Source organism: Rhincodon typus, chromosome 20 (genome assembly GCF_021869965.1).
Source record: "Rhincodon typus isolate 14 chromosome 20, sRhiTyp1.1, whole genome shotgun sequence".
Taxonomy (NCBI): Eukaryota; Metazoa; Chordata; class Chondrichthyes; order Orectolobiformes; family Rhincodontidae; genus Rhincodon; species Rhincodon typus.
In genome coordinates this window covers 38,992,915-39,006,256 of record NC_063351.1, presented here as the reverse complement: position 1 = coordinate 39,006,256, position 13,342 = coordinate 38,992,915, and the positions used below count along the sequence as shown (strand labels likewise).

The window sequence follows — 13,342 nt, the reverse complement described above, 5'->3', positions numbered from 1 at the left end:
GGTCTGTCATCCAGAACTGATCACGGTGACTCCAGATGTGTTGTACACTTGAAGTGTGACTTCTACCACTTTGTATTTGAGTCCTCAAGAAACAACTGCCTTTTGGATTATTTTTCTGTTCCTCATAATTTAATGATCTTTTTCTTTTCTCTAGTGATAGTGATTCCACAGAATCTCTGTAGTGTGGAAACAGGCCATTCGGCTCAACAAGTCCACACCGACTTTCAGGAAACCATCATACCCAGACTCACCCACTTACCCTATCCCTGCATTTCCTATGGCTAATCCACCTAAAGTACATATCCCTGGCCACAATGGGCAATTTAGCATGGCTATTCCACCTAACCTGCAGATTTTTGGACTGTAGGAGGAAACCAGAGCACCCTGAGGAAATCCATGCAGAGAGAATGTGCAAACTCCACACAGACAGTCACCTGAGGGTGAGCGACCATGCCCTCCTAAGATCAAAGGAATTGAGCTATCGTCAAACACCATGAGCCCGATGTGGTTTGAACATGCAAACCTCTGATGTGGAGTCAGATGAGCTACCATTGCGTCAGAAGCCCACACACGTCCTCAGTTTAATCATTTCTAGGTCCAAAGTAGATTATCTTACCTTTTCCTTCATTGAAATCCATTTGCAACAGACTTTTCTTCTCATTTAGTGTATCACTAGCTCTTAGAATGTAATGTTTCTATCTACGCAGGATCCAGCACTAGCTTTTGTGATGATGATATTTGGATATTTGGTTCCTCATTCCATCAGCTAAGTCATCAATAAATATGGTGAATAGTAGAGGCTGTTGTGTTCGCATGAGCAACTAGGAACTAGCTAATTACTCTTGCAGAGGGCCAACATAAATTCGACCGCTGAATGGGCTCCTCTGTGCTGTAACACATTAAGATCATAAGATGTAGGAACAGAAGTGGGCCATTCAACTCAATGAGTTTGCTCCACCATTCATTTTGTGATCACGGATCCTACGTGATACCAGTAGTCTCATGCTGCCAATGCAAGTACCTGCCCATTACTCTCTGTCTCCTGTTGCTAAGCCAATCTCTGAAACAGGTCAACAATTTGCCTTCAGTTCCATGAGCTTCAACTTTAGCTCGCAGCCTGTTATGAGAAACTTTATCAAATGCCTTCAGGAAGTTCATATAAATGGCGTTCATGAGCATTCCCTTGTCCATTACTTTTGTTGTCTCTTCAAAGTCAATCACTTTCATCAGGCATGACCTACCCTTTACAAATCCAATTGTTTTGATGAAAAGGCATCAAGGTGAAACATTGATTCTGTTGCTCTCTCCATACATGTCTTCAGATCTGCCAATAACTTATCATATTTCTGTTCTTATTGTTTTAAAAGTCCATGTTCATTTTCTCTGCTCAGGTGAAAATTTTCAATATATTCAGTGACACTATTTTCAATCACAGATTTCACTAATTTCTAGACAGCTGACGTTAGGCTAACAGGTCTAAATTTTCCTGGTCTCCATCTCATCCTGCTGAAGACAGCTTCACTAAGTCGAGAATCGTAGGTGGATTCTTGTGCCCTTTCCTGTGCTAATGATCATTTAATCAGGCAGGAAGCTAGCATAAGGGGCCCCACCTACATCTCAATGCCATTAGTGGCAAGCAGAGGGATTGCCATGTAGAATGCAAACGAGCCAGCTCCCAGAGGTGTCCCTCATTCAGTTGCACCCACTGTATGATCAAAGGACCTGGCATCAAAGTAGGAATGGATGAAGAGAGACAGCTGTCTAAGAGCCACACTCTTGCCCTTGCTGATGACTTTTGTTGCAATGCTTTGAATTTAATCATATCATGAGCTTTATTGTATACATGCCATACACTGATAAACTTTCAACTTAATCTATTTTAATCTTAAATTTAACACAGAATACCCCCTTGAATTGTGCTTGATAACATTTATTCAATGATTTTCTGTTTCTGACCCCTGAAAATTTAATTTTTTCCATGACTCCGTAGGTTCAATGCCCAAGGAAATTGATGTACAGTACCCTGCCAATTTGATTGATTGATGGATGGAGCATTCATGATCCAACTTTAAATCCTCAGGACATTTTGAAACACTTTACAGTCGACAAAGTACTTTTGAAATATTGTCAGTGTTGTAACATATGCAAACATAACAATCTGTTTGCATACAAATGGTAATGAGAAAAACGACCAGAAAAATCTGTTCAAGTGGTATGGATTAGCAATAATATTGACGAGGATGCATCAAGAATAGAAGGATTTACTATTAGGGCAGGATGTAACAGTGTTGGCATCAATGCCATAGCAAAAACCAATTTGACTGAATCAGAGATAGTAAGAACTGCCGATGCTGGAGTCAGAGATAACACAGTGTGGAGCTGGAGGAACACAGCAGACCAGGTAGCATCAGAGGAGCAGGAAAGTTCACGTTTCGGGTCAGGACCCTTCTTCAGAAAATTCCTGACCCGAAATGTCAACTTTCCTGCTCCTCTGATGCTGCCTGGCCTATTGTGTTCCTCCAGCTCCAAACTGTGTTATCTCTTAATTTGACTGAATGGCCTGCTTCTGTGATGTACATCCGATATTTCAAAAAAAAGGAAAGTATTCAAGACAGAAATCTCCCTGAAACTGAGGGACACAAGTAGGAGAAATAGAAATTTTTAAAAAATCAAAACTATGATGAGTCTTTCAAAGAATTTACAAGATCTCTTGCCATGCTTTTTTACACATACTTTCCTTCATTTACAGAAATAAAACTTAAGAGGTACAGGTACCTGATTGCATTGATCATCACTCTGATGGTGGCTGGTGTAGTAATACTGGTGACAGTATCTGTGGTACAGAACAAGTCACTGCCAACGAAACTGAAGGTAACTGTGAATATCTTTTGGAAAGCTCTAATGTTTGGTCAATGATGTCCTGCATATGTTTTCTCATATCCAACTTAAGCTCTTGCTTCCTGGCCATGTTTTATTATTTCTGTATGTAATTTGTTCTGGCATATTTTTTTACTCATTCATGGGATGTAGGCATCACTGGCAAAGCCAGTATTTATTACCTATCCCTTAATGCCTGAGAGCAGTAAAGAGTCAACCACATTGATGTGCGTTTGCAGACACATGTAGGCCTGATCAGGTAGGGAAGACAGGTAAAGGACATTAGTAAACCAGGTGGGATTTTAACAACAATTCACCAGGTATCATGGTAAGATTCAAACCCACAACCCCAGAATATCAACCTGGGGTTCTGGATTAATGGTCCAGTGAAATTTCCACCATGCCACCACCTCCTCCCTTATCTGTACCTACCCATTCCACCCACTTGTTAATCTCTTGGAATAATAATCAGCTCCCTGAACTAGAGATGAGCCTTGAGATTCCTGTGAATTTTTGTGTCGGTATTTCAAGGTTGGGAATGAATGAAAAGTGGAAGCAGATCTCAGTAAAATGTATCACTGTTCTTGGACCAGAAAATGTAGCTCTTGCCAACTCTAGAAAACAATCTCAATGCTGAAGAATGAACTTCCTCCATTTTAGAGTCACAGTGTCATACAGCACAGAAAGAGAGCCTTTGGTCCAACGTGACCATGCTGACCAAGTTTCCCAAATTAAATTCATCCCACCTTCCTGTGTTTTGCCTATATCCTTCTAAACCTTTTCTATTCATGTACCTGTCCAAAAGTCTTTTAAATGTTGTAACTGTACCTGCATCTGCCACTTCCACTGGCAGTTCATTCCATGAATGCTTTTCAGACCGGTGGCCTGTGATCAGCGGTGTGCCACAAGGATCGGTGCTAGGTCCACTGCTTTTCATCATTTATATAAATGATTTAGATGTGAACATAGGAGGTATGGTTAGTAAGTTTGCAGATGACACCAAAATTGGAGGTGAAGTGGACAGCGATGAAGGTTACCTCAAAGTACAACAGATCTTGATCAGATGGGCCAATGGGCCGAATCGTGGCAGATGGAGTATAATTTAGATAAATGTGAGGTGCTGCATTTTGGGAAGGCAAATCAGGGCGGGACTTAAACACTTAATGGTAAGCTCCTGGGGAGTGTTACTGAACAAAGAGACCTTAGAGTACAGGTTCATAGTTCCTTGGAAGTGGAGTCCCAGGTCGACAGGATAGTGAAGAAGGTGTTTGGTATGCTTGTCTTTATTGGTCAGCGCATTGAGTACAGGAGTTGGGAGGTCATGTTGTGGCTGTACAGGACGTTGGTTTGGCCACTATTGGAATACTGCATGCAATTTTGGTCTCCCTGCTACAGGAAGGATGTTGTGAAACTAGGAAGGGTTCAGAAAAGATTTACAAGGATGTTGCCAGGGTTGGAGGGTTTGAGCTATAGGGAGAGGCTAAATAGGCTGTGGCTATTTTCCCTGGAGCGTTGGAGGCTGAGAGGTGACCTTGCAGAAATTTATAAAATTTTGAGGGGCATAGATAGGGTGAATAGCCACGGTCTATTCCCCAGGATAGCAGAGTCCAAAACTAGAGGGCATAGGTTTAAGGTGAGATTTAAAAGGGACCTAACGGGCAACCCTTTCACACAGAGGGTGGTGCGTGTATGGAATGAGCTGCCAGAGGAAGTGGTGGAGGCTGGTACAATTACAACATTTAAAAGGTATCTGGATGGGTATATGAATAAGAAGGGTTTATATAGGCCAAATGCTGATAATGGGAGTAGATTAGTTTAGAATATCTGGTCAGCATAGACGAGTTGAACCAAAGGATCTGTTTCCATGCTGTACAGCTCTATGACTCTATATGAAAAATTTGCCCCTCAGGTCCCTTTTAAATCTTTCTTCTCTCACATTAAAAATATGCCCTCAAGTTTTGAACTCCTCCATTCTAGGGAAAGACCTTGGCTATTCACTTTTTCTTGGCCATCAAGATTTTATAAACCTCTATAAGGTTACCCCTCAACCTCCTACACCCCAGTGAAAAACGTCCCAGCCTATCTAGCCTTTCCTTAAAACTCAGACCGTCCAGTCCAGGCCACATCCTGGGAAATGTTTTTTGAACCCTCTCGAATTTAATAATAGTCTTCCAATAGCAAGGCAACCAGAACTGTACAGAATACTCCAAAAGTCCTGTACAATCTCAAGATGATGTCCCAACTTCAATACTCAATAGTCTGAGCAATGAAGGCAAGCATTCTAAATGCCTTTTTAACCACACTGTCTACTTGTGGTGCAATTTCAAAGGACTATGTACCTGTACCCCTGTCTCTCTGGTCAACAATACCATTCCAGGCCCTACCATTAACTGTATATTAACTATTAACTTGTCCTTGTTCATATCACCAAAAAATAACACCTTGCATTCATCCAATTTAAACCCCATCTTTCATTCTTCGGCCCATTGGCCTAACTGATTAAGATCCCTTTGTAATCTTAGATAACCTTCTTCACTGTCAACTATACCACCAGTTTTGGTGTGATCTGTAAATATATTAACCATGCTTCCTAAATTCTCATCCAAATCATTTATAGAAATGATAAACACCAGTGGACACAGCACTGATCCCTGTGAAACACTGCTGGTCATAGATGTCCAGTTTGAAATATAACCCTCCACCACTATCCTCTCTCCTACTATCAAGCCAATTGTGTATCCAATTGGCAAGCTCTCCCTATATCCCATGTGATCTAACTTTACTAACTAGTCTACCATGTCAAATGCTTTACTGAAGTCCATGTAGAATTTTTGGAGAATAAACACCCTCAATCCTGGAGAATAAACTCACTGAGCAGAGATCACACCAGAGGCAGAGAGCTCATAAATCATTGTATGATAGAATATCAGAATTTTGCACAATGCATCTTTTCGGACTTGATCTCCAGATAAAATACAGGCTGGCAGCTCAACACTTGCTCCTGCTGTGGAAAAGACAAAGCCCTAAAGTTGGTAAAGCACATGACAGTGAGATTCTAGGCAAAGGGAAGCAGTGATGCAGTTTTGTGCTCCTCTGATGGACAGCCTGAATATTGGGTCTGATGTGTGAATCAGCTCCCTCTGATATCATGTTAGTGTAATAATGCATTACAATCTAATATATGTCATTGCAGAATGATGCCATGTTCCTTTCCTGTGTCCACAGTATGGAATAGTGCTTGATGCTGGTTCCTCTCACACTGCATTGTACATCTACTCCTGGCCAGCTGAGAAGGTGAATGACACTGGTATAGTCACAGAGGTGGATTCCTGCAAAGTGAACGGTAGGAGATTCCCTGCCTGAAGTTTGCTTAGATGTTACTCAGAACTCCTACTCTGTCTCCGACCCTTACTTTCTCCCCCTGTGCTCCCACACTTACCTCTGCCCCCTTTGCCTTTCATTTTCTTCTCCTCTGTTTCTTAAGTTCTACCCCTCTCTAATTTGCTTGCACTCTCCCTTTTGTCTCTTGTTCTCCCCTTCTGTCTTACTTCTTTCTGCATCCCTTGCTGCTGACCTTAACTCTTCCCTCACCAATAGCCCTTCCACCTCTCTCTCACCCTCCTTTGCTCTCTCCTTCACTCTTTATCTCAGGCTGTCCCTCACTGTCTTTGACTTACTTGCCTGTTTCGCTGTTATCGTCTCCTTCAGTCTTTTGCTCTCCCTGTCTTTCTCTGTTTTCCCGATTTTCCCTCACTCTCACACGCTTTCTTCCTCTTTGTCTGTCTTTCCTCTCTCACTTCCTTTCCCTCCCTCTTTCTCCCTCTATCTTCTCTGTATCTCTATTCCCCCTATGATCCCTCATTCCCTCTCTCAGACACTTTCCCTCTTTCTTAACATGGTGTCTCTTCCTCTCTCACTTTCTCCCTTTCATCCTCTCACTCCCCTCATATCATTCTTTCTTATTCTATCTCACGCTTACTTTCTTTCTCAGTCCCTCTCTATATCTCTTTCCCTTTCTATCTCTTCCTGTCTTGTTCTCCCTCTCCTTCTTCTCCAACCCTGTGCTCCCCTTCCCCTCGCTCTCATCGATACCTCTGACTATAACTGTTTTTCTCTCTCTTCTTTATTTATTGAAGTGATAAGGGCATCTCTGGCTTGGAAAGCATTAATTGCCTATCTTTAATTGCCCTGGAAAAAATGGTAATGAACTGCCCACTGCAATCCTTAGGGTGTAGGGATATCCAGTATGCAGTGAGGATGGCAGATCCGGGATTTTGAAGGAACTTCCTTCCCTGCCCGACTCTCTGCCCCATTCACAATATTTCATATCCACATGAAATAAACAGAATCACAGGAATAGTATTTGGTTATATGTATATATATATGTACAAGAATACATGTATAACATGTATACATATTACATGCATATATTCTGCCCCTGAAAAGATATATTGTATAAACATACGTAGGCAGTGTGGTGGCTCAGTTGTTAGCACTACTGCCTTACAGCTCCAGGGACCTGAGTTCAGTTCCAGCCTTGGGCAACTATGTGGAGTTTGCATGTTTGTTTAATGTCTGTGTGGGTTTCCTGTGGGTGCTCCAGTTTCCTCCCACAATCCAAAGATGTGCAGGTAAATTGGATTGGCTATGCTGCATTGCCCCTAGTGTCCAGGGATATGCAGGCTAGGTGGATTAGCCATGGGAAATGTAGGGCTATAGAGTGAGTGGGATGCTGTTTGGAGGGTTAGTGTGGACTTGTTGGGCTGAATGGCCTCTGCCACACTGTCGGGATTCTATGATTCTAATGTGCCTCTTGACAGGCTTTCTCTTTTCCGTCCTTTGCAGGACCAGGCATTTCCAGTTATTGGAATGATATTGACCAGGCCGGTCTCTCCCTGAAAATGTGCCTCGAAAAGGCTAAAGAACGAATTCCTGAAAAACAACAGCACGTGACCCCGGTGTATCTTGGAGCAACAGCTGGCATGCGCTTACTGAGGTTGGAGTCTGTATCTGAACAGTCTTTCACGCTTTTTCCACTTCTGACCTCTCGTCTACATTTCCGATCCATCCAAGTCATGAAGTCTCCCACAGGGAACTCGAACACTTGTTAATTGGGCAGATACTGGTGACCTGTGCATAAGTTGGTTTCAGGGACTCAGTCAGCTTGTCTGGAGAGTGAGAGTGGGGACAATAGTCATGTTCACAAGTCACAAGAAAGGAACCAGTTGCTTGGAACTGAGCTAATACAACACTTCTTCACTTAGAGGATCATGGATCCCTGGACTTCTCTACCTCAGGTTGGGTGCTGAGTCATTGAGTATATTGAAGACAGACGTTAACAGTTTTTTCGGGGATCAGGGAATTAGGATCTTGGAATTAATGTAGGAAGGTGAAATTGAGGGAGAAGATCAGCAGTAGTGGAACAGACTTGAATGACTGGACTGGACACTCCTACTCTTGTTTCTAACACCTTTAGGTTTATTCAGTCTTGACCTATGAAACTTATTGATGAACTGACAAAAATCTGACTCTGGTTTAGTTTGTTTGTTATCTGAATGAAATGACTGATCAATTGACGTAAGAGGAGAGCACTCCCTTTGTGGAGAGACCGTCTTAAGCTAATTATAAGCTGAACAGAATGAACCTTTCACAAGAACACAACAAACAGGAGCAGGAGGAGACATTTGGCTGATTGAGCCTGGTCCACTGTTCAATATAACCATGGTTGATCTCAAGTTTCATCTCTACTTTTCCACTTGCTATGCATTTTCCCCAATTTGCTAAGAGACAAAAATCTGTCTATCCCATCTTAAGTATATTCAATAATGGAGACTCCACATCACGGAACATGAGAGGAAGATCAAATTAGAGAGAAGCCATACTGGTCACAGAAAGTAGAAAAGTAATAAGCAAAATTAGAAGACAAATATGGTAAAGGCATGCATCACATAAGAAAAGGTGGTGTAGTGTTAGCGTCGCTGGACGAGTAATCCAGAACCCCAGTTCGAGGGGAATGGTTTTGAATCCCACCATGGCAGATCGTGAAATTTGAATTCAATAAAATGTGGAATAAATATCTGATCTAATGGCAACTATATGATCACTGTCAATTTCTGTAAAAACCATCTTGTTCATTAAAGTCCTGAATCTGCCTTCCTGTCTGGTCTTAGGACAGTAGAACACAACCGGACCAGATGTTGAAGAATCAGTTAGGGATCAGGCTGTTTTAGATATGGTGCTGTGAGATGAAAAAGGGTTAATTGATAACCTTGCTTTAAAGGAGCCTTTGAGAAATAGCGACTATAATACGAAATCATTTTGTATTAGGTTTCAATGTGATATAGCTCATTCTGGAACTAGGGTCTTTAATCTGAACAAGATAAACTAAGAAGGTGTGAGGGGCCAATTTGTACTGGTGGATTGAAAAAACGCACAATAAAATTTGATGGTAGGTGGGCAGTGGCTAGTGTGAAATGCAAAACAGGTTCGTGCACTTCTCTATGATAGGGGAAGAGCATCAGATGATGTGTTATATAGACAACAGATCAGTCAGAATCAAATTACATTTAACAGCCTTATAACAGCTTTTGGTAAGTATTTCACTTCAAGAACAAATTGGAAATTGTGAGATCATGCTTCAATAGCAGATCCCAACTCCCATGAGAGTCTGGAAATAGCTTCACTAATTACTTGCATGTACTATCTGAACTATCATACTTATAACAAGAATTCACCTGTGTCTTTGAATTACTGAATTACTGATTTACTTATTCAATTACAGAACTTCTTCAATCCAAAGAGGATCTAACTCTAGGATAGGCAGTCCAATTAGTAGTGGATACATAGTCTAAAAACATTATTCAAGGATCATCATACAACAACATTTTATTTAATGTAGAAAGCACAATACAGCATTTGACCAAAGGAAACAGAAATATCTGAAGAGATGAAAGAGACTTTCCTGGCCCACGTACTGATTCAGATGTATCAAGTCAAATACCCAGAGAGTTGGTGGCTGGGTTGTATATAAGGGAAAAATGTAGTCTCTGTCTGGCCTAGGCCCATTTTGGCACCTTTTCTGGGCTTCTTGTTTTAATTCAATCTTGCCACCCAGGTTAGGAAAATTCAGGTTAAGCCTTGTCCAAAGGTGTCGGCTGATCAGTAGTTCCACCGGGACTACTCCCGTTGTCATATGCATTGTTGTCCTAGAGTTGAAGAGGAAAAGTGCAAGCTTACTTTCCAAAGCCCCTGCACTTTGCTTTCTCCTGCTACATTGAATATCTGGACTGTTTGCTCAGCTGGAGGATGGGTGGTAGCCTGCCATGTGGATGTGCCTTACTCCGTTTGTCTTCATAAAGTTTCAAACTCCCCATTGGTAACTGGGGTCCCATTGTCTATTACAAGGACGTCAGGTACATCATGCATACCAAAAGACTGGCAGAGATTTTCTATGATGTTGTAAGAGGTATTAGAGGCCATTCGGTGCACATCAAACCATTTTGAATGGCATTAATAAGGATTAAGAACGTAGACCCCATAAATGGCCCTGAAAAATCTTCATGTACTCACACCCAGGATCTGCCTGACCTTTTCCATAGGTGCGTTGAGGCTGCTAGTGGGGCCTTCTGGTTTTCTTGGCATGTTTTGCACCACTTGATCAGGTTGTCAATATCCATGTCTAAGCTAGGGTACCAAACATTGCTCCTTGTGAGCATTTTCATTTTAGAAATTCATGAGTGACCTTTGTGCAATTCTTGGAGTATTGGTCACTGACTTGGAAGAAAGACAAACATAAGATACTGCAATCTTCTATGCTCATCTCCTGATACTTTAAAATATACAGTTTCAACCCATCCAAAGGAAGTCCTTGTGGTCCAACATTTAAGATGACAAGATGTAGTTTTGCCAACGTACAGTCCTTTTGGGTCCAAGCCTGGATTTGCTTGCCCAATTCTGGTAGAGAGTGTCATGAAGTTCAAAGTCATGATTACTTCATCCATCTTCAGAGGTAAAGTATGCTGGTGGGTAGTGGCAGGCAGCTCAAGGCATTTGCATTGACTATATGGTTTCCTAGATGATGTTCCAAAGTATATTCATAGGCATCCAATAGCCATGCCCAGTGTTAGATCAGAGCTGATGCGATGGTAGAATCGCCATGCCTTCCATAAAGAGGCCCATTAGAAGCTTATGGTCAGTTACTACAGTGAAACGTTGACCAGGGCCGTACTGGTGGAACTTTTTCACTACACATATGATGGTCAAATCTTCTTTCTCAAACAGGGCATACTTCCTTTCTGCCTCCACCAGGGTTCACCAATCTAGCCTTGGTGTCTCACAGGCTTAAAGGCAAGATGCCCTATCAGAGTTTCCTAAAGTTTTTCTCCCGAACAATTAAAACAGTGTCACCTATGTCAAACTGCATTTCTGGGGGTGGCCATTTACCTGATGTTTTATCTTAATTGGGGCTATTTTGGGAGCAATGATGTAATTTAGTTTTATCAATTCCTCATCCTGATTTATTTGCAAAGCCCTGTCTTGAGGTAGCTTTGCCCTTCAACCTGGGTGGTACGCCTTTCACCCATTGGGGTAGCCTTTTCTTGGGGAAATCTATGACACAAGTGCAGCATGGACATATTGCTCCTCACTGTATTACGGAGAAACTTTCCATACAATTCAAGAACCTTGCGGCCTCTAACTCCAATCCCCTTTCCTTGGCAACAAATGAAAGCTGCAGGTACTATTGGCTGGGGTCTTGGGTTTGTGGTATTGGGGTGTCGCCCAGGTTGAGGACAGTACCATCTATGGACCATTGAAGCTCCCAAGCCCCTTTATCCTGCATTTTTTGTGGTATAGGCTTCAGTTCTATGGCTTTTTTGAGGTCCAGATCTGGTTTTGTCAGTACCTTCCTACGAGTCACAATATTATTAATTCCACAAATTAAGCAATCCTTTAACATTTCCTAAAGTCCTGACCCGTACTCACTGTTCTGCCAATTTGCACAGTATCATCAAGAATTCAGCTAACGGGTTCCCCAAGAAGTCTATTTACAATGTTAAATCTATGATGCTTCAAATTAACAGATAGTTTGTACTTATAGAGTCATAGAGTCATACAGCACGGAAACAGACCCTTCGGTCCAACTTGTCCAGGCCGACTAAGTTTCCCAAATTGAATTAGTCCCACTTGCCTGCGTTTGGCCCATATCCTTCTAAACCTTGCTTTTTCATGTGTTTATCCCAATGTATTTTATATGTTGTAACTGTACCTGCATCTACCACTTCTTCTAGCAGTTCATCCCATACACTAACCACACTGTGTGAAAAAGTTGCCCCTCAGGTCCCTTTTAAATCTTTCTCCCCTCACCTTCAAAATATGCCCCATATTTTTTAACTCCCCATTCTGAGGGAAAAGACTTTTGCTATTCACCTTATCTATGCCCTCATAATTTTAAAAACGTCTACAAGGTCACCCTTCAACCTCCTCTGCTCCGATGAGAAAATGCCCCAGCCTATTCAGCCTATCCTTATAACTTAGACCCTCCAGTCCCAGCAAAATCCAGGTAAATCTTTTCTGAACCCTTTTCAATTTAATAATATCCTTCCTATACCAGGGCAACCAGAACTGTACACAGTACTCCAAAAGTGGCCTCACCAACATCCTGTAAAACCTCAACATATTGTCCCAATTCCTGTAGTCAATGGTCTGAGCAATGAAGCCAAGCATGCTAAATTCCTTCTTAACCACCCTGTCTACCTGTGACTCAACTGTCAAAGAACTATGTACCTGAACCCCAAGGTCTCTCTGTTCGACAACACTACCCAAGGGTCTACTTTTAATTGTATAAGTTCTGCCTTTGTTTGTTTTACCAAAATGCAATACCTCGCATTTATCCAAATTAAACTCCATCTGCCACTCCTCAGCCGATTGGCCCAGTTGATCAAGATCCATTTGTAATCTTAGATAACCTTCTTCACTATCCACTATACCACCAACTTTGGTGTCATCCACAATCTTACTAATCATGCCTCCTAAATTCTCATCCAAATCATTTATATGAATGACAAACAATGGTGGACCCACCACCGATTCCTCTGGAACACTGCTGTTCACAGGCCTTCAGTCCGAAAAACAACCCTCCACCACCAGACAGGTGGCAAACTCTCCCTCACTCCCATGTGATCTAACTTTACTAATCAGTCTACCATGCAGAACCTTGTCAAAGGCTTTACTAAAGTCCAGGTAGACAACATCTACCACTCTGTCCTCATCAATCTTTTTGGTTAAAAATCCTCAAAAAAATTCAATCAAGTTTGAGAGACATAATTTCCCACGCACAAAGCAATGCTGACTATCCTTAATCAGTCTTTGCCTCTCCAAATGCACGTAAATCCTATCGCTCAGAATCTCCTCCAACAATGTAGCCACCACTGATGTCAAACTCACCTGTCTATAGCTTCCAGGCTTC

General features: G+C 41.9%; 1 protein-coding gene across 4 annotated transcripts in view; it reads left to right on the top strand.

Annotated features, from left to right (window-relative positions):
- The window catches only part of entpd1 (ectonucleoside triphosphate diphosphohydrolase 1), a 114,299-nt gene that overhangs the window by 65,661 nt on the left and 35,296 nt on the right, over positions 1-13,342 (top strand). For all 4 annotated transcript variants that reach the window (XM_048608873.1, XM_048608874.1, XM_048608875.1 and 1 more), the window contains 3 exons: positions 2,750-2,871; positions 6,103-6,220; positions 7,723-7,873. In XM_048608873.1, coding sequence (XP_048464830.1) covers positions 2,750-2,871; positions 6,103-6,220; positions 7,723-7,873 — 391 coding nt within the window. The remainder of the gene's footprint in view (positions 1-2,749; positions 2,872-6,102; positions 6,221-7,722; positions 7,874-13,342) is intronic.